The sequence below is a fragment of the Cajanus cajan genome, chromosome 4 (assembly GCF_000230855.2).
Source record: "Cajanus cajan strain Asha chromosome 4, NIPB_CcT2T_4, whole genome shotgun sequence".
Taxonomy (NCBI): Eukaryota; Viridiplantae; Streptophyta; class Magnoliopsida; order Fabales; family Fabaceae; genus Cajanus; species Cajanus cajan.
In genome coordinates, this window is record NC_138520.1 from 2,112,364 (window position 1) to 2,132,776 (window position 20,413).

Sequence of the window (20,413 nt, forward strand, 5' to 3'; positions counted from 1 at the left end):
TGAGGTGAGAGCCTGCTTGAGTTCGCCAAATGCTTTTTCACATTCATCTGTCCATGCAAACCGATCGTTCTTCCTCAAGCATTGGAACAAGGGCAACGACTTGTCGGCTGCCTTTGAGAGGAACCGAGAGAGGGAGGCCATCTTCCCTATCAACTGCTGGACTTCTTTTATCGTCGCGGGACTTCTCATATTGATTATCGCGGAGCACTTATCGGGATTTGCCTCAATACGACGATGAGTCAATAGGAACCCGAGGAACTTTCCTGCTTGGACGCCGAAAGAGCATTTTGCGGGGTTCAACTTGAGCTGGTAGCGTGCTAGGGTGTCGAACGACTCTTGCAAGTCAGAAAAATGCCGAGACACGCTAGGCGACTTGACAACCATGTCGTCCACATATGCCTCCACATTCCTTCCTAGCTGATTGGCCAGCACCTTGTCAATAAGTCTCTGGTACGTCGCCCCCGCGTTCTTCAAACCGAAAGGCATCACCTTGTAACAGTAGGTGGCTTGGTCGGCTATGAACGCTGTATTATCTTCATCGGCAGGGTGCATCCTGACCTGATTGTACCCCGAGTACGCATCCATGAAGCTCAATAATTCATACCCCGATGCGTTGTTGACTAGACAATCTATGTTGGGCAGCGGGTATGAATCTTTTGGACAAGCTTTGTTTAAATTGGTGAAGTCCGTGCACATCCTCCAGTTTCCATTGCTCTTTCGTACCATTATGACGTTCGCTAGCCACGTCGGGTATTGGATTTCCCGAATGTGACCAGCTACCAACAACTTCTTCGTCTCCTCAGCTATGGCTTTCCTCTTATCCTCCCCAAACTTTCGTCGTTTTTGAATCACCGGCTTCGCATTGGGGTCGACCATGAGACGGTGATGCAGGAAGTCAGGGTCAATACCTGGCATGTTGCCGGCACTCCATGCAAAAGCCGATACGTTGCTCTTCAACACAGTCAGCAACCCTTCCTCGTCTTCTTTAGCCAGAGATACACCAATCTTGACCGTTTTGCCTTCGTCCAATCTAACTTCCTTCACATCCTCCGCCGGGGCTGGTCGGGAATCGAAGTGAATCATCCTCGGATCTAACTCGATTGATTGAACACCCCGATCAATCTATGTCACATACAGGTGCCTCCTCGCCCTCAAACTGTCCTCATAGCATTTCCTCGCGACTTCTTGATCTACACATAGGACCCCGACCTTTCCGCTAGGCAAAGGATACTTCGGCTTCAAGTGAGGTGTGGAGACAACTGCTCCCAACTTATTCAGCATGGGTCGGTCTACTAATATGCTGTAGGACGACTGGGCGTTCACCACCAGGTATCAGACGGTGATAGTCTTCATGTTGTCTCCTTTGCCAAAGGTTGTCTCCAAGTCGGTGTACCCCCTGGCCGTTACCTGATCACCTGCAAAACCAACTAATGTACCTACATATGGCATAAGGCGATCGGTCAGAATTTTCATCCCGACGAAGGCTTCCCAGAACATGATGTCTGTCGAGCTACCTTGATCCACCAACACTCGTTTCACATTGTAACCCATGACTATCGCCGAAACGACTATAGGATCGTCCTCATGGGGAGACACACCCTCAAAGTCGGCGTCCGAGAATGTGATGGTTGGCCGAGTAGGTCGCGCCCAATCTGAGTCCGACAGCACTGACCGAGAGTATCTTTTTCGAGCTGCTGATGTCGGACCTCCTCCAGCAAATCCCCCCGCTATGGTGTTGAAGTCTCCATGGACAGCTTGCTGGTGAGTCTCTGTACTTTTTTCTGGAAGATCTCTCGGGGAAGACCTCCCTTCACGCCTTCCTCTTCTCGTGTCTTCTCCTTCACGTCTGCGTCGCCTATCAGACGAGCCCTCATCCTGCTTCCCTGCAATGAATTTTTTCAAATGACCCTCCTTGATAAGGCGCTCAATCTGCCTACCGAGAACGAAGAAATTCTCCGTAGTGTGTTCATGGGTACGATGGAATTCACACCAGTCAGTTTTGTAGGGTCCCAACTGGCGGTCAGTCGCCGCTAGGAACTCGAAAAGTGACGCACTGTTAACGTCATGCAGTATGTGCCGCCTGGGAACGTTGAGTGGAGTGAACTTCTCTTCTTCCTTGTTGCGTGTCCACTCGCCCCTCGGCCGACCAGCATGATCGGCCTGTCGGTAGTTGCTCTCCTTCATGTTGTAACGGTCGCGTCGCTTATTCTAATCCGACCGCGGTCGGAGATGCTTGTTGCCCTCCTTATTGCTGCCCCTTGTTTCTCGGCTCTCCGCTGCTCTCTTGCTGATCTGCCCTTCCTCCGTCTTAATGTGGCTCAGCACGAAGGCTCTCACCTCCGACATCGTCTGGCAATTGGCCCTTTCCAGCGCGATGTCGAAAGCTCCAGACCTCAGGCCTTTCTGGAATGCGATGACGGCCATCCTTTCATCCAAAGACGTTATCCTCAAGGTGACCTCGTTGAACCTTTGTAGGAAATCCTTCAGGGACTCCTTACGCTGCTGTTTGAGGTCGAATAGGTCCGACGTGATCGACGGTTTCTTCTTGTTAGCAGCGAATTGTGCCATGAAAAGCCGACTGAAAACATCGAAGTCGGTGATTGATCGGTCGGGGAGACCACTAAACCAATCAAGCGCTGCCTTTTTGAGCGTGCCCATGAATAGCTTGCAACGGACTTCCATGCTCCCTCCGCAAATCAACATCTGAGCTCGGAAATCCGTCAAGTGCTGGCTGGGGTCCTGCGTTCCATCAAAGGAGTCGACTTGGGGAATCCTATGATCCCTGGGGATGATCTCGGCTTCTATGGCTTCCGAGAAGGGTCAGAAATCCCTGGGGACTTCCATCATGGCGTCCTCCTCCACTGTCCTGGTGCTGGTCGCTATTCTGGCCTGCATCTCGTCTGCGCGCCTCCTGATCTCTTTGTTTTCACGTTGGATGGCCTCCTCTCTCTCCCTGGATTGCGCATTCTCCTCCCTTAAGCCATTGATCATGGCCATCATCTCCTCCATGGTAGGGGGTTGTGAGTTGTTGTTGTTATTTTCGCCTCTCGCCATGGTAAAGTGTAGGTTTCTGGTATTTCTTGGGGCGTAGGAAAAGTTTCACCGTAGCCCCACGGTGGGCGCCAAAATGTTCCAGCCAAGGGGAGCACTAGGGTTTTTTCCTAGGTCAAGCCTCAAAGCCAGAGCATTCAAAAGTGTAATCTGCCTTCTTAGCCTTAGGGTTTTAGGTTTTATAGTTTGTTTTCCATGGGCCTCATGGGCTCCGAGAACGTAGGGACTTCCTTAACTGCTTTTATTCGGGGAGCATCCTGGAGACTTCGTATCGGAACACGACCAACCAGAACCAGCCTGAGGGGGCCTGGTCGCGTGATGACCGAGAGTGCCTCCTCTGATCAGAGCGATCGGTATTGGGACGACCACCCCTATGTCAACGGGCCAAGTTAGTTAAGGACCGAGTAGCCCTTTATGAGGTCGGTCGAGGTCATACTCGGCCTGTCACAGGTAGAGAGGTCAGGCCGGATGATAGACCATGGGCCAAGGGCCCAGTGACCAGAGCTATGGCTAGGAGGATACAGGAAGAGCTGGATCTAGAGAAGACTAATGGGCTTGTCAGGCCCAAGATAATCTTCACTTGGAATGCTCTATCATGAAGAGAAGGCCTTAGTTCTACTTGTTTATATTGTACAGTTTATACATAGTCTTGTGTATAGGTTATTTTTGCCTTTGTATTTGTGAGGCACTTTACTAGCTTTTTCTAGTGTTTGTATATTGATTTTGAGGTAGGTTACTTGGAGAGTTTAACTCCATTTAACCTCCCTAGTTGACACACTCATTCTTTATTTTTTCAGTAGGAAAAAGGGGGTGACATTTAGCAAAGTTAGGGAGTGTGCTTAGAAATTGGGCCAGAGTTGGGCCTAGGCAAAATTTTACATATTGGACTCATTTTGCTCCTAATTTTTCATAGATTTGATTTAGCTAGGTTTCATCATCATATGATGAACCTAACTAAACCAAATCAAAGAATTTCAAATTAAATCAAGGAGCAATTTGAACCATGGGCCGCCTAGCTTACTTCCTTCTCCTTGGCCGAATTTTTCAAGCATTCTTGCTTGAGTTTGAAGCTTGTCTTGCAAGCTTCTAAACTCAAGCAAGGTTAGCTTAACCTTACCTTGGTTCCTAAAAGAACCATGGTCAAGGTTTAGCTTCTCCTAGAAGCTAGCTAAACCGTAGGAGTTTAAGTTAATCCTACCATGGTTCTTAATGAACCATGGTTAGGGATAACTTCTCCTACAAGCTACTATTCCCTATATATTTGATTTTCCTACACTTGTACTCACTTTTGACATATATGAGAAATCAACTTCTGAATTTTCTCTCAATCAAGAGTCACCAAAATCCGTGAGAACCAACTCCTCCTAGGTTTTCATCAAGGTTCCTTCAACCTTGCTTTGGTTCATCAACTTTCTCCATCCAAGAGAAGTAACCGAACCTCCTCCATAGACTTCACCTCCTTTGAAGCTTCTTCAATGGAGATTCAAGATTCATCCAAGGGATTAACCTCAAGTTGCATTCGGTCCTTGCATGGAATCAAGTGAAGGATTATCATTCTCCTCACCTAGTTCCATCACCGGATCCCGACCTGGACGGTCCAATACTATACTATAATTAAAATTTGCAATAAATAAATAGTTTTGACACAATAAATTATCTTTAAAATATAATAAATCGTTTATATTGTATACAAAATTTTAACTATTGATATATTTTTTGAAAAAATATTGAAATAAATATCAAAATGTTATATATATTATTTCAATACTCAGTTCATCAATAATAAATCATTTATTTGATATAAAAAAATCAAGACACACTTGCAATAGAAGAGTGAGGTCAACCCCTTCATTATAGGAAAATGATATTCAAATGAGAATAATAATAGTTCGGAACATAAAATTAAGTATTAATTATGTCATATTAACGTGTGTCTAAATTTTGTGAATTTAAAATACAACTTATATATTCAAAGAAAATTATTTATTATAAATTTTAGTCATAGTATAATTTATTTATAAAAAAATATTTATTTATTATAATTTTAATTATGTGTAAAATAAAAATTTATTTTTATAATACACAAACTAAAATATTACTAATTATTATAATAGTATTAAAATACAACACAAACTTTTATATTTATGCAATATACTAATTAAAATATTTTTTACTCGAATATTCAAACGCAAGACAAGTTTTCAACTCAAATACTCTGTTATTAATTAAGCACAATAAAACTTACACTCCCAATGAAACGTATGTGGATCACCTTACACTAGTACTTTTCATGGGCATTTAAAAGTTACTAATTGTAATTAATTTAATATTTAAAAATAATTTGATTAATGAACTTACTAGTTTTAATTTTCAATTCTGTTCGATAATTTGATTCAATACATTTTAATTCTTTCAAGTTTAAACGTGCTTACAATTCTCAAATATATTGTCAGCAAAGTTAACACATGCAAAAATTAAATAAGACTAAATGAAGAAAAATAAGACCAATATTCCAATACATATACGAAGTTCTGTGCATAAACAATTCAAAGTTATTAATTACTTTATTTATAAAACTTTTTGAAATTAAAGAATTTAAAGAATGAAAATATAAAGATTGAGTCGTATCTTCTTGTTTATTCTCTTGATTTGTCTTCAAATAGATATAAGAAATGCATCTCCTATTACCCTTTATATACGAAGAAGACTCTTTGTTTTCACTTTCAACCAATCACAGCATTTTACTTTCTTTTTCTTCTTCGCATTATTTTCCCATCAATAACTTCTTGGGTGACCATGAAGAACTCAAGGTACTTAAAAGAAGAGAGTGGTCCAACTTCTAATCTCTCACTATGGTTTAGAAGTCCAAGGAGAGTGATACAGTCACCCCCATTGATCGCTCCTGCGCCTCCTCAAACAAATACTTCTTTTATGGAAGAAATACAATACAAATACCAAATCCTAACCCTAACCCTGTGTTAGTGCCCATTTCCGAGAACATCTCTGGTGTGGGTGAAAACGTTATCATTCCTGCGCCTTTTCCTTGGGCCAAGAATCGCCGAGCCATCGTGCAGAGCCGCAACTATCTTGTGCAAAATAATTTTTGCATTATCATAGGGAGAGTGAAGTGCAAGAAGTGTTGGCAAGAATTTGAAATGCTGCTTGATCTAGAGGAGAAAGTGTCTAAATTGCGAGAATTCGTTGAGAGAAAAAGAGAAGCCTTGCGTGATAGGGCATCACGAGCTTGGCTAAATCCGGAGTTACCAAAATGTTCGCAATCAAATGTGTATAATATGTCTTTATTATCTGTAATGTGAATAATCAGAATCTAAGTTGTTATATTCCAATATTTTTTTATTACATCTTGTTCATCCTTTAAAAAATGTCATATTTACATAAGAGTACATAGTATTTAGGCTATTTCTTTTTTTAGCCTAAATAAATAAAAATGACATAGTATTTAGCCTAAATAAATGAAAATGACATAGTATTTAAACTATTTCTTTTTTTAGCCTAAATAAATGAAAATGACATTTTTTAAAGGATGAACAAGATATCTTATATTTAGTTCTTGACCGAAGAATTAGATTTGTATAAAGAGTTTTATCACTTTAATTTATATTCTTAATTTATACGTTTTATCAGATGGATTTTTTTTGAATTATACGGATATGATTCTAAATCATTATATGTGGTATTGAATTAATAAACTAGTGAAAAGTAATTGATCTCTAAATGATTGAATTCTCAAAATATATATATATATATATATATATATATAAATTATGGAATGAAAGTAGACTTCAAATAAATAAAAATAGAAGTGAAAAAAAGGTGAATCTTGTAAGGTTATTTTTAGAATTTTATTATCCTAATAAAAATAAAAGTGACTATTGTAAATTTTAGAAGAGAGTGTGAAAGCTATTATCAAAAGACATAAGTTTGTTTTGTTGAAAGAGAAACAATGCAGCACTACATGCATATTTCTTAGACAGAAAAAGTTTTAGTCCCAAATCAAAAAATATTTGCTTATTTCTTATATAGAAAGTAAAAGTAAAAAAAAAAAAAAAAAAAAGAAACAATGCAGCACCACCATATTTTTTTTTTTTTTATTATAATCATTTCGTAATTCATAGGGTGGTGCCTATTTATGTTCGTGTTGTTTATGTCATGAAAAAGATATGCACTGATTTAGTTCAAGCATAGAAAACTTGTTCATTTTAGTTGGAACTTAGTTTCCATATTTATGTGTGTTGCTTCTCTCATGAGGAAAATATGCACCGATTTAGTTCAAGTTTAGAAAATTTGTAATGGTTGAAAATTAGTTAGCATTTGATATTTTTAAGTTAAATTATACTTTTAATTTTTTTTTAAATCTTTGAAATGTATATTTTGATCATTTATTTCTTAAATTAAGATTAATTTAATTATTTTGAATTTATTTTGATTAATTTAAGACTTAAAATTTATTTAATAAAATTTACTTATATCTTAATACAAATTGAAGTTCAAATAAAATATTTTATAAACATTGCGAAAATAAAAAAATTTAAAAAATCTAATTTTAAATTATTTTTTAATCGTTCAAATAATATATTTTTTACACGATTTTCACTATATTTATAATCATTTTAAATTCAAATATTAATTACATTTCATAATTTTTATATAAATAAATATAATAATATTACAAATTTCAAGTCTTAAATTAATTAAAAATTGATTCAAAATAATATTACAAAATTAAAAATTATTATTATTTTAAAAAAATAAATTAATTTAAATATAAAAATAAATAATCAAAATGAATATTTTAATAATAAATAATCAAAATAAATCTAAAAAATATCACAAATGATGAAAAGTTTAATTTAACCTATTTTTTATTATACATAATACTTTATAATCAGAAATAGAAATAGGTCTAAGCTCCGAGGGCAGTCACCCCCAAAAACTTAAAATCCTCTCGGTATTTCAATTACAATATACTTTTCTAAGCATTAAGACGATTCGTATCTAAATTGTCTTATATCTTTTTTTTTTTTTTTACTTTCTATATAAGAAATAAGCAAATATCTTTTGATTTGGGACTAAAACTTTTTCTGTCTAAGAAATATGCATGTAGTGCTGCATTGTTTCTCTTTCAACAAAACAAACTTATGTCTTTTGATAATAGCTTTCACACTCTCTTCTAAAATTTACAATAGTCACTTTTATTTTTATTAGGATAATAAAATTCTAAAAATAACCTTACAAGATTCACCTTTTTTTCACTTCTATTTTTATTTATTTGAAGTCTACTTTCATTCCATAATTTATATATATATATTGAGAATTCAATCATTTAGATATCAATTACTTTTCACTAGTTTATTAATTCAATACCACATATAATGATTTAGAATCATATCCGTATAATTAAAAAAAAATCCATCTGATAAAAACGTATAAATTAAGAATATAAATTAAAGTGATAAAACTCTTTGTACAAATCTAATTCTTCGGTCAAGAACTAAATATAAGATATCTTGTTCATCCTTTAAAAAATGTCATTTTCATTTATTTAGGCTAAAAAAAGAAATAGTTTAAATACTATGTCATTTTCATTTATTTAGGTTAAATACTATGTCATTTTCATTTATTTAGGCTAAAAAAAGAAATAGCCTAAATACTATGTACTCTTATGTAAATATGACATTTTTTAAAGGATGAACAAGATGTAATAAAAAATATTAGAATATAACAACTTAGATTCTGATTATTCACATTACAGATAATAAAGACATATTATACACATTTGATTGCGAACATTTTGGTAACTCCGGATTTAGCCAAGCTCGTGATGCCCTATCACGCAAGGCTTCTCTTTCTCTCTTAACGAATTCTCGCAATTTAGACACTTTCTCCTCTAGATCAAGCAGCATTTCAAATTCTTGCCAACACTTCTTGCACTTCACTCTCCCTATGATAATGCAAAAATTATTTTGCACAAGATAGTTGCGGCTCTGCACGATGGCTCGGCGATTCTTGGCCCAAGGAAAAGGCGCAGGAATGATAACGTTTTCACCCACACCAGAGATGTTCTCGGAAAAATGGGCACTAACACAGGGTTAGGGTTAGGATTTGGTATTTGTATTTGTATTTCTTCCATAAAGGAATTATTTGTTTGAGGAGGCGCAGGAGCGATCAATGGGGGTGACTGTATCACTCTCCTTGGACTTCTAAACCATAGTGAGAGATTAGAAGTTGGACCACTCTCTTCTTTTAAGTACCTTGAGTTATTCATGGTCACCCAAGAAGTTATTGATGTAACAGCCCAATTTTCAATGGGCCGTAGGCCCAATTCGTTGCCCAGAACGGGCCGTTTCAAAAGTGAAACGGGCCACGGGCCGTTCTGGAATAAGTTAAAGGCCCAAAATTTGAGAAGCAGAACAGGCCGTTCTGGAGGGAGAACGGGCCGTTCCGGTTTGGAGAACGGGCCGTTCCAGAGGGAGAACGGGCCGTTCTGGTTTGGAGAACGGGCCGTTCTGGAAGCAGAACTGGCCGTTCTGCTGGGTTTCAGAACGGGCCGTTCTGGTTTGGGAACGGGCCGTTCCGATTTTGGAACGGGCCGTAGTGGTAGGTGGGCGAAAAATCCTATAAATAGGCCTCAAATCCTCTCATTTCTACACACCTCTCATTCTCACTCTCTCTTCTCTTCTGTTCTCTCTTTCGTTCCTCTTCTTCTCTCTGAAGACCAAGGGGAACTCAGAGGATGAGGTTCTGTTCCAGTCTTAGTTCCGATCCTTATTTAAGGAAAAAGAGGAGGTTCTGCCCGAGTTTCTATGTGTCCAGGTACGGGGGAAAAAGAGATTATTTATATGTGGAGTTGCATGAGGGAATTGGGTAGAAGAAGAGCCCTTAGGATTATGAGTAATTTTACAATTATTTCTGTTTGAAGAATTATTGGCATTATTTGATTCTGTATATATTTAGGACAATAAATATATAATTTGTTTGTAAAAATGATGCTCTAGGAGAGAGAACGAAATTATAGAAAAGTGCCTGTAGGCTAGGTTTTGGAAAAGTTGAATTATTTCTGTTTGAGGAATTAATTATACCATTAGATTCGGTATGTGTTGAGGATTATAAATATGCTAATAATTTGTAAGAATGATGATCTGGGAGAGAGAACGAAATTGTAGAAAAGTGCCTGTGAGATAGGTTTTAATTAAGGGTTTTACTGTTTATGCTGAATTATATTAAATTGATAATTCCATTGTTTATAATATTAATTTATGAATGTTTTTATTGTATTGATTGATAAGAATGAATGATCTTGATGTGAATTACTTGAAGGGTGTGTAAACCCTTATTTTGTTGGGCCTACCTGTTGTGTATGTGAGGTGGAATTGTGTACGTGATGTGAATTTGAATTATGAGATGAGATGTTGTATGAATGTGATTATGGTGCCTCACATCAGTGACTAGGGATGGCACGGCCCCTGGGTAAGTGGTGCTACAGGGAGGGCGTGACCCTAGCATGGTGTGGGATGAGTAAGACAGTTAACACACACCACTTATGTCGATTATGGCAGCCTTGACATAGGGTTAATTGCAAGAGACTGTATGGATTGTAATTTGATTGTGGTTCCTCACACTAAAGGATCAAGGATGATACGAACCCTGGTAGTTGATGTTTCAGGGACGAGCGTACTCCCGGATGATCAGGGATGATACGAACCCTGGGTAGGTGATGCTTCAGGGACGAGCGTACTCCTTAATGACTAGGGATGGCACGGCCCCTGGGTAAGTGATGCTACAGGGAGGGCGTGACCCTGGTTTGGTGTGGGAGGCAATTAACCTGTATCACTTGTGTCAGATGTGGCGAGGTCTTGGCATAGTGTTAATTGTAAGATTGACATGAATTATGAATATGGAAATGATGTTGTTAATTGTATAATTGGTGTGGATTATGATGGTTTGAGATATGTATGTGAAATGAGATATGTTAAATGTGAATTGGGATGTGAAGATGATGATTGATATATATATATATATATATATATATATATATATAATTAAATAATGAATTATGATGAGATTATATTGTGATGTGTTTGTATGTACTTTGCATATAGATATTTTCTTTTCTCACCGTATAAACTGTGGATATTTTAGGTGAAGAAGATCCGGCTACGAGTGACATCTAGAATGCCAACAATTAAATTATGGGAATGCTCTGATAATGTGACATCGGGGCAAAGGATTTCTAGGACAGAATATTTATATGGATTTTGTATTGTAATAAATGTGTTTAAAATTATAAACTCTTAAATTTTACCTTTCAAGTTTTATTTTTCAGTCATTTTCTTATATTGAAGAAAGAACAGTTTCGAAGTTTTATGTGAACCCTTTTACGAACCCTTTGAAAGTTTATTCTTCTTAATTAAATTATATTATATATGTGTTGTGTAACATCCCAGTTTTTATTATTATTATATGGTATTTGGTCATAATTTTGTGATTATATTTTACTTCAATTGTAGCTAATTCACATTTCATTTATGCTTAATTGTAGGCTTTAGAAATATATGTATATTGTTGGGCTTAATTAGATAGTTGTAAACTTTCTTTTCAATAAAATCGTTTTCGCTGGGCTGACTGGCAAACCTCGGTGTTTAGGGCATAACTTGGGCTGTGATGGTCCAAATGATGCAAAATTGGTGTCAATGGAAATCTAAGAGAAAAACGCACAACTTTTACAGAAATAGCCATTTGCAAAATCGGTAGTTTAGGAGGTCAAAAATTGGAATTTGATTGATACAATTGGTTCTCGCTGGACTGATTGGCAAGCCTCGGTTTGTGGGGTATAACTTGGTCGGTGGTTGTTCAAATGATACAAACTTGGTGGCTATGGAAAGATAAGAGAAAATCCTACAACTTTGATGAAGGAAATATTTTCAGATTCGGCTGTCTATAAGGTCCAAATCAGTAGCTAAAGTCGATGAGGAAAAGAACATGGCACCAACTCCATTAATTCATCCCACCAACTTTAATAATTCATCTCACTAATTCATTCCACTTAGTTTTGTCTAAGATTTTTTCATTATTTTCCATTTTTTAATGTGTCTTGAAGGCTATAAATAGCCCTTCACTTCTCCATTGCAAACCATCCCTCAATTCTCATTCTCTCTTCTCTTATACTCTCTTCTTCTCCTCTTCTTCTCTTTGAAGACCTAGAGGAATCCATAGGAGGTGGTTCTATCCTAGTAGAAGGAGCCTAGAGGAGGAAGCTCTTCTTTAGTTTCAGCGCTTGTCATCCAGGTAAGGGGGGGAGTGAGAAATCTCGCTCTGGGTGTGGGATTGTATGCTGGGTAGTGGGATTGGCCCCCAATCCTGTGTTTGTTGTATGTTATATTGTTTGTATGTTCTAATTGCTTGGTTAATATGTGTGTATGAATAGAAATTCTGTTGAGATTATGATTGTGAAAGTTATGAATATGATATGATAATGTGAATGTGATGTTTCTAATGATATGATGTGATGATGAAATATGATGTGAAATGACCATGAGATATGATTGACCATGAGATAGATAATGTGATAATGTGACAATGAGATATGAAATGTGATAAAGAGAAATGACCATGGAAAGTGATAAAGTGATATGAGAATGCATAGAGTCTTGTTTGACATGCATCATTTGCATAAAGTGATAAGGGTACGATATGGAATACGCCGCCAGAGAAGGCCCCCTAGTGTAAAAGCTGTGGGGATCAGTCCTTGGGGATGGCTCGGTTTGGAAGTCCCAGTCTCGCCCATTGTGTGCATGGGATGTATCTTGCGCGGCTTAGCTATCCCGACGAGACTCTGGTAGTATGTCCTTCTAGTGAGAGTGCGCAGAGGTTGTGTCCCGGCATGTACTCCTAGACTACTCTTTGTGTATTGCTAGCGGCAATATACTACGTGATAAGTGACTGGCGCCACATGCATGATAAAATGTAGTCTGTGTCCATACATGTGTCTTTTGATGTTATATGACAAATGAATATGCCTTGAATGAGTAAGATGTGATATTGTTATTAATCTATGTTATACATATTTTGTTTGTGCTTGGCTATCTGGTATATATTTCTACACTGTGAGCCGAGTGAGATGTTTTCTCACTCCCTTTTTCTTTGTGTTGTTTTTCTCTGACTGTTATACAGGTGATTATCAGTATGAGGCTGAGAATGTTGGTCGTGAAGCTTAGGCTTCTTTATGGGCTATGCTCTGATAGGACATGTGACATCGGGGCATAGATAAGATTAGATTAGGATGTTAATGTTATTATTTTGGAAACTTGAGATTTATTTCTTTGTAATTTCTGCTGATTGTGTATGTTAAAAATGTGATACTCTTTAAACATGTTTGATTATTAAATGTTATATTTAAATTTATTGAGTTATGATATGCGGGGTAGAGGGTGTCACATTTAGTGGTATCAGAGCAGGTCGATCAAATCGACCGTGAGTTATGAGTCTACTGTGCTTGTGTGATAGTTGAGAAATTTATACTAGCATGATGGTTGATTATGTTTGTTGTCATGTGTACTATTTTCTTAGATTATGGCTGGTAGAAATGATCGCGCAATTGCTGATGCTCTTCAAGCGTTAGCACAAGCCGTGAGTAACAATAATAGGGCTGAAATCACTCCTAACTGGTTAGAGCGATTTCAACAAAATAATCCACCTACTTTCCAAGGAGGATATGACCCAGATGTTGCGATGAATTGGCTAATGGAAATCGAAAAGATTTTTAATGCCATGGAGTGTCCTTTCGCTCAGAAGGTGAGGCTGGCTACCTTCATGTTGACTGCTGATGCCCATTTTTGGTGGGAAGGAGCTCTTCAAAGGATGATTGATGGAGGAGTGCAATTGAATTGGGACAACTTCAAGAGAGTCTTCCTCGAAAAGTATTTCCCGGATGATGTAAGAAGCCAGAAAGAAGTTGAATTTCTCGAGCTGAAACAAGGAAATGATACAGTGGCAGAGTATGCTGCAAAATTTGATGCCTTGGTTCGCTATTGTACTCATTACCATGGTGAGGGTGGTGAAAGGGCTAAGTGTATTAAGTTCGTGAATGGCCTTCGTCCGGAGATAAAAACAGCAATTAATTATCAAGAGATCTATCACTATCCAACGCTTGTCAACAAGAGTAGAATCTATGATCGTGATAATCGTGCACGTGCTAGTTTCTACAAAGGGGTTGGAGGTCCTATACGTGCTGCAGGTTCTAGTGCTCTGGGTAAGAGTAAGCCTTACTCTGTTCCTACCAAAATTCAAGGAAATCATGCTAAGAGTAGATCCGTTGCTAGAAATTCTTTCGTAAGTGGTGCTGCTAGTGTAGGAGGCTCTGTTTCTACCCCTACTAATCGATGCAAGAAATGTGGGCTGCGTGGGCATGAACACTATAACTGTCCCGACAAAGAAATAACATGTTTCAATTGCAATGGCAAAGGTCATATTAGTACTCAGTGTCCACAATCGCCAAAGCAACGTATGATGGGAACAGGAGCTAATTCTCAACCTAAACGTCCAACAACTACTGGAAGAGTATTTGCTCTTAGTAGTGCTGAAGCTACTCAGTCCGATAATTTAATACAAGGTATTTGTTTCATAGCTGAGAATCCTTTGGTTGTACTGTTTGACTCTGGTGCAACTCATTCTTTCATTTCTTTTGCCTGTGTCCAAAAATTGAAATTGCCAGTGTCTTATTTGAGCTATGATCTAGTGGTAGAAACTCCCACAGAAGGTCCCATATCTACTTCTAGTATTTGCCTCAAATGCCCAATTTCTATTTCTGAAAGACAGTTTCTGGTTGACCTTATCTGTTTGCCTCTTAGTCAACTCGATATCATTCTTGGAATGGACTGGTTATCTTCCAATCATGTCCTACTAAATTGTTTTGAAAAATCCATATCTTTTGGTGAGAATAAGGGCGCAGAGTTTTTAAGTGCTAACAAAATAAAAACTTGTTTAAAGGAAAATGAAAAGGTTTACATGATTCTCGCCTGTTTAACTCTTGAGAAAGACCATGAGCCTAGTAAGATTCCCATAGTAAGAGAGTTTCCTGAAGTTTTCCCTAAGGACATATCTAGCTTACCACCTGAGAGGGAGATTGAGTTTTCCATAGACTTAGTACCTGGTACTGCACCCATATCCATAGCACCTTATAGAATGTCCCCTAAGGAGTTAGCTGAACTCAAGAAACAGATAGAAGAACTTCAAGAGAAACAATTCATTAGACCTAGTGTCTCACCTTGGGGAGCGCCTGTTTTGTTGGTCAAGAAGAAAGATGGGAGCATGAGGTTGTGCGTAGACTATAGGCAACTAAATAAAGTAACCATCAAGAATAAGTATCCATTGCCTAGAATAGATGACCTTATGGACCAGCTAGTTGGGGCTTGTGTGTTTAGTAAGATAGATTTGAGATCAGGTTATCACCAAATCCGAGTGAAATCCGAGGATATCCCAAAGACTGCTTTTAGAACCCGCTATGGGCACTATGAGTATTTAGTTATGCCTTTCGGTGTAACTAATGCACCTGGAGTATTCATGGATTATATGAATAGGATCTTTCACCCCTATTTGGATAGATTTGTAGTAGTCTTCATAGATGACATCCTTGTATATTCTAAGACTAAGGAAGAACATGCTGAACACCTTAGGATTGTCCTTCAAACCCTTAAGGAGAAGCAGTTATATGCTAAATTGTCTAAGTGTGAATTCTGGCTCAATAGTGTAAGCTTTTTGGGACATGTGATTTCTGAAGGAGGGATAGCTGTAGACCCTTCTAAGGTAGAAGCTGTACTTGAGTGGAAAACACCTAAGTCAGTTTTTGAGATCAGGAGTTTTCTGGGGTTAGCTGGGTATTATAGGAGGTTTATAGAGGGTTTTTCTAAATTAGCATTACCTTTGACCAAATTGACTAGGAAGAATCAACCTTTTGTGTGGGACTCTAAGTGTGAAGAGAACTTTCAGGAACTTAAGAGGAGGTTAACTAGTGCCCCTATTTTAGCATTACCTGACCCTAATGAAACCTTTGTAGTGTATTGTGATGCCTCTAAGATGGGTTTAGGAGGGGTACTTATGCAGAAGGGAAAGGTAATAGCCTATGCTTCTAGGCAATTGAAAATCCATGAACAAAACTACCCTACCCATGACCTTGAATTAGCTGCAGTAGTATTTGTTCTTAAGTTGTGGAGGCATTACTTGTTTGGGTCTAGATTTGAAGTTTTTAGTGATCATAAGAGCCTTAAGTACTTATTTGACCAAAAAGAACTAAATATGAGGCAGAGGAGATGGTTAGAGTTCCTTAAGGATTATGATTTTCAATTAAATTACCACCCTGGCAAGGCTAATGTTGTAGCTGATGCTCTGAGTAGAAAATCCTTGAGAATCTCTTCTTTGATGATTAAGGAGTTGCACATGATTGAAGAGTTTAGAGATATGAGCTTAGTGTGTGAACTGACCTCTAGGAGTATTAAGTTGGGAGCCTTGAGAGTGACTAATAACTTGATAGATGAGATTAGAAAAGGTCAGAAAGCAGATCCTTTCTTATTGAGTCAAGTAGAGAAGTTGAATCAAGGTGTGGAAAGTGAGTTTAAAGTTGGAGTAGATGGGGTGTTAAGATTTAAGGACAGGTTATGCATTCCTAGTGTGCCTGAGCTTAAGAAAGCAATCCTAGAAGAAGGTCATAGGAGCAGCCTTAGTATCCATCCAGGAGCCACTAAGATGTACCAAGACCTTAGGAAAATGTTCTGGTGGCCTAAGATGAAGAGGGAGGTAGAGGAATTTGTGTATGCTTGCTTAGTATGTCAGAAAGCTAAAGTAGAACACCAGAAACCTTCAGGTCTGCTACAACCTTTAGATGTGCCTGTGTGGAAATGGGATAGCATCTCGATGGATTTTGTAGTAGGATTACCTAGGACAAGGAAGAACTTGGATGCTATATGGGTCATTGTGGATAGATTAACTAAGTCTGCCCATTTTATTCCCATTAACATTAGATACCCTTTGGAGAGATTAACCAAGTTGTACATAGGTGAGATTGTAAGGTTGCATGGGGTTCCTACTAGTATAGTTTCTGATAGAGATCCTAGGTTCACCTCTAGATTTTGGGAGAGCTTGCATAAGGCGTTAGGCACTAAGCTTAGGTTGAGTTCAGCATATCACCCCCAAACAGATGGCCAGACTGAGAGGACCATACAATCCTTAGAAGACTTGTTGAGAGCTTGTATCTTAGAACATGGAGGTACTTGGGATAGTTTCCTACCTTTGATAGAGTTTACCTACAATAATAGCTACCATTCCAGTATTGGGATGGCACCCTATGAGGCTTTGTATGGTAGGAGATGTAGAACACCTTTGTGTTGGGTAGAACCTGGAGAGAGTGCCATTTTGGGACCTGAGATAGTTCAACAAACCACCGAAAAGGTTAAGATGATCCAGGATAAAATGAGAGCGTCCCAAAGTAGACAAAAGAGCTACTATGATAAAAGAAGGAAAGACCTTGAGTTTAAAGAGGGAAATCATGTATTCCTTAAAGTAACTCCTTGGACTGGAATTGGTAGAGCACTTAAATCTCGCAAACTTACTCCAAGATTCATTGGTCCCTACCAGATCCTTAAAAGAGTTGGTGATGTAGCCTACCAAATTGCGTTACCTCCATCCCTATCAAATCTTCATGATGTCTTCCATGTTTCTCAACTTAGAAAATACATTCATGACCCATCTCATATTGTGGAACCCGACAACATTCAGTTAAAGGATAACCTCACTTATGAAACCATACCTTTGAGAATTGAGGACAAGAGGGTAAGGCAACTAAGAGGTAAGGAAATTCCTTTAGTCAAAGTTGTTTGGGGAGGAAACTTTGAAGAAGACGCTACATGGGAACTAGAAAGCAAAATGCGGGAAGCTCATCCATTCCTGTTTTCAGGTAAATTTCGAGGACGAAATTTCTTAAAGGAGGGGAGAATTGTAACATCCCAGTTTTTATTATTATTATATGGTATTTGGTCATAATTTTGTGATTATATTTTACTTCAATTGTAGCTAATTCACATTTCATTTATGCTTAATTGTAGGCTTTAGAAATATATGTATATTGTTGGGCTTAATTAGATAGTTGTAAACTTTCTTTTCAATAAAATCGTTTTCGCTGGGCTGACTGGCAAACCTCGGTGTTTAGGGCATAACTTGGGCTGTGATGGTCCAAATGATGCAAAATTGGTGTCAATGGAAATCTAAGAGAAAAACGCACAACTTTTACAGAAATAGCCATTTGCAAAATCGGTAGTTTAGGAGGTCAAAAATTGGAATTTGATTGATACAATTGGTTCTCGCTGGACTGATTGGCAAGCCTCGGTTTGTGGGGTATAACTTGGTCGGTGGTTGTTCAAATGATACAAACTTGGTGGCTATGGAAAGATAAGAGAAAATCCTACAACTTTGATGAAGGAAATATTTTCAGATTCGGCTGTCTATAAGGTCCAAATCAGTAGCTAAAGTCGATGAGGAAAAGAACATGGCACCAACTCCATTAATTCATCCCACCAACTTTAATAATTCATCTCACTAATTCATTCCACTTAGTTTTGTCTAAGATTTTTTCATTATTTTCCATTTTTTAATGTGTCTTGAAGGCTATAAATAGCCCTTCACTTCTCCATTGCAAACCATCCCTCAATTCTCATTCTCTCTTCTCTTATACTCTCTTCTTCTCCTCTTCTTCTCTTTGAAGACCTAGAGGAATCCATAGGAGGTGGTTCTATCCTAGTAGAAGGAGCCTAGAGGAGGAAGCTCTTCTTTAGTTTCAGCGCTTGTCATCCAGGTAAGGGGGGGAGTGAGAAATCTCGCTCTGGGTGTGGGATTGTATGCTGGGTAGTGGGATTGGCCCCCAATCCTGTGTTTGTTGTATGTTATATTGTTTGTATGTTCTAATTGCTTGGTTAATATGTGTGTATGAATAGAAATTCTGTTGAGATTATGATTGTGAAAGTTATGAATATGATATGATAATGTGAATGTGATGTTTCTAATGATATGATGTGATGATGAAATATGATGTGAAATGACCATGAGATATGATTGACCATGAGATAGATAATGTGATAATGTGACAATGAGATATGAAATGTGATAAAGAGAAATGACCATGGAAAGTGATAAAGTGATATGAGAATGCATAGAGTCTTGTTTGACATGCATCATTTGCATAAAGTGATAAGGGTACGATATGGAATACGCCGCCAGAGAAGGCCCCCTAGTGTAAAAGCTGTGGGGATCAGTCCTTGGGGATGGCTCGGTTTGGAAGTCCCAGTCTCGCCCATTGTGTGCATGGGATGTATCTTGCGCGGCTTAGCTATCCCGACGAGACTCTGGTAGTATGTCCTTCTAGTGAGAGTGCGCAGAGGTTGTGTCCCGGCATGTACTCCTAGACTACTCTTTGTGTATTGCTAGCGGCAATATACTACGTGATAAGTGACTGGCGCCACATGCATGATAAAATGTAGTCTGTGTCCATACATGTGTCTTTTGATGTTATATGACAAATGAATATGCCTTGAATGAGTAAGATGTGATATTGTTATTAATCTATGTTATACATATTTTGTTTGTGCTTGGCTATCTGGTATATATTTCTACACTGTGAGCCGAGTGAGATGTTTTCTCACTCCCTTTTTCTTTGTGTTGTTTTTCTCTGACTGTTATACAGGTGATTATCAGTATGAGGCTGAGAATGTTGGTCGTGAAGCTTAGGCTTCTTTATGGGCTATGCTCTGATAGGACATGTGACATCGGGGCATAGATAAGATTAGATTAGGATGTTAATGTTATTATTTTGGAAACTTGAGATTTATTTCTTTGTAATTTCTGCTGATTGTGTATGTTAAAAATGTGATACTCTTTAAACATGTTTGATTATTAAATGTTATATTTAAATTTATTGAGTTATGATATGCGGGGTAGAGGGTGTCACATGTTGGGGTAGTAAGGGTGTCACAATTGATGGGAAAATAATGCGAAGAAGAAAAAGAAAGTAAAATGCTGTGATGGTTGAAAGTGAAAACAAAGAGTCTTCTTCGTATATAAAGGGTAATAGGAGATGAATTTCTTATATCTATTTGAAGACAAATCAAGAGAATAAACAAGAAGATACGACTCAATCTTTATATTTTCATTCTTTAAATTCTTTAATTTCAAAAAGTTTTATAAATAAAGTAATTAATAACTTTGAATGCTGATATAATAACTAACTTATTTTTATGCACAGAACTTCGTATATGTATTGGAATATTATTGGTCTTAATTTTTCTCCATTTAGTCTTATTTA

The 20,413-nt window shown here is 37.8% G+C and overlaps 2 protein-coding genes across 2 annotated transcripts; both read right to left on the bottom strand.

Annotated features, from left to right (window-relative positions):
• Positions 1-1,332: 1,332 nt before the first annotated feature.
• On the bottom strand, positions 1,333-2,184 carry LOC109792338 (uncharacterized). The gene has a single exon (XM_020351742.1). It carries the CDS (start codon positions 2,182-2,184, stop codon positions 1,333-1,335), a length of 852 nt encoding a protein of 283 aa, XP_020207331.1.
• Positions 2,185-2,208: 24 nt separating this feature from the next.
• Positions 2,209-2,682, bottom strand: LOC109792335 (uncharacterized). The gene has a single exon (XM_020351739.2). The coding sequence runs from the start codon at positions 2,680-2,682 to the stop codon at positions 2,209-2,211; it is 474 nt and encodes a 157-aa protein (XP_020207328.2).
• Positions 2,683-20,413: the final 17,731 nt, after the last annotated feature.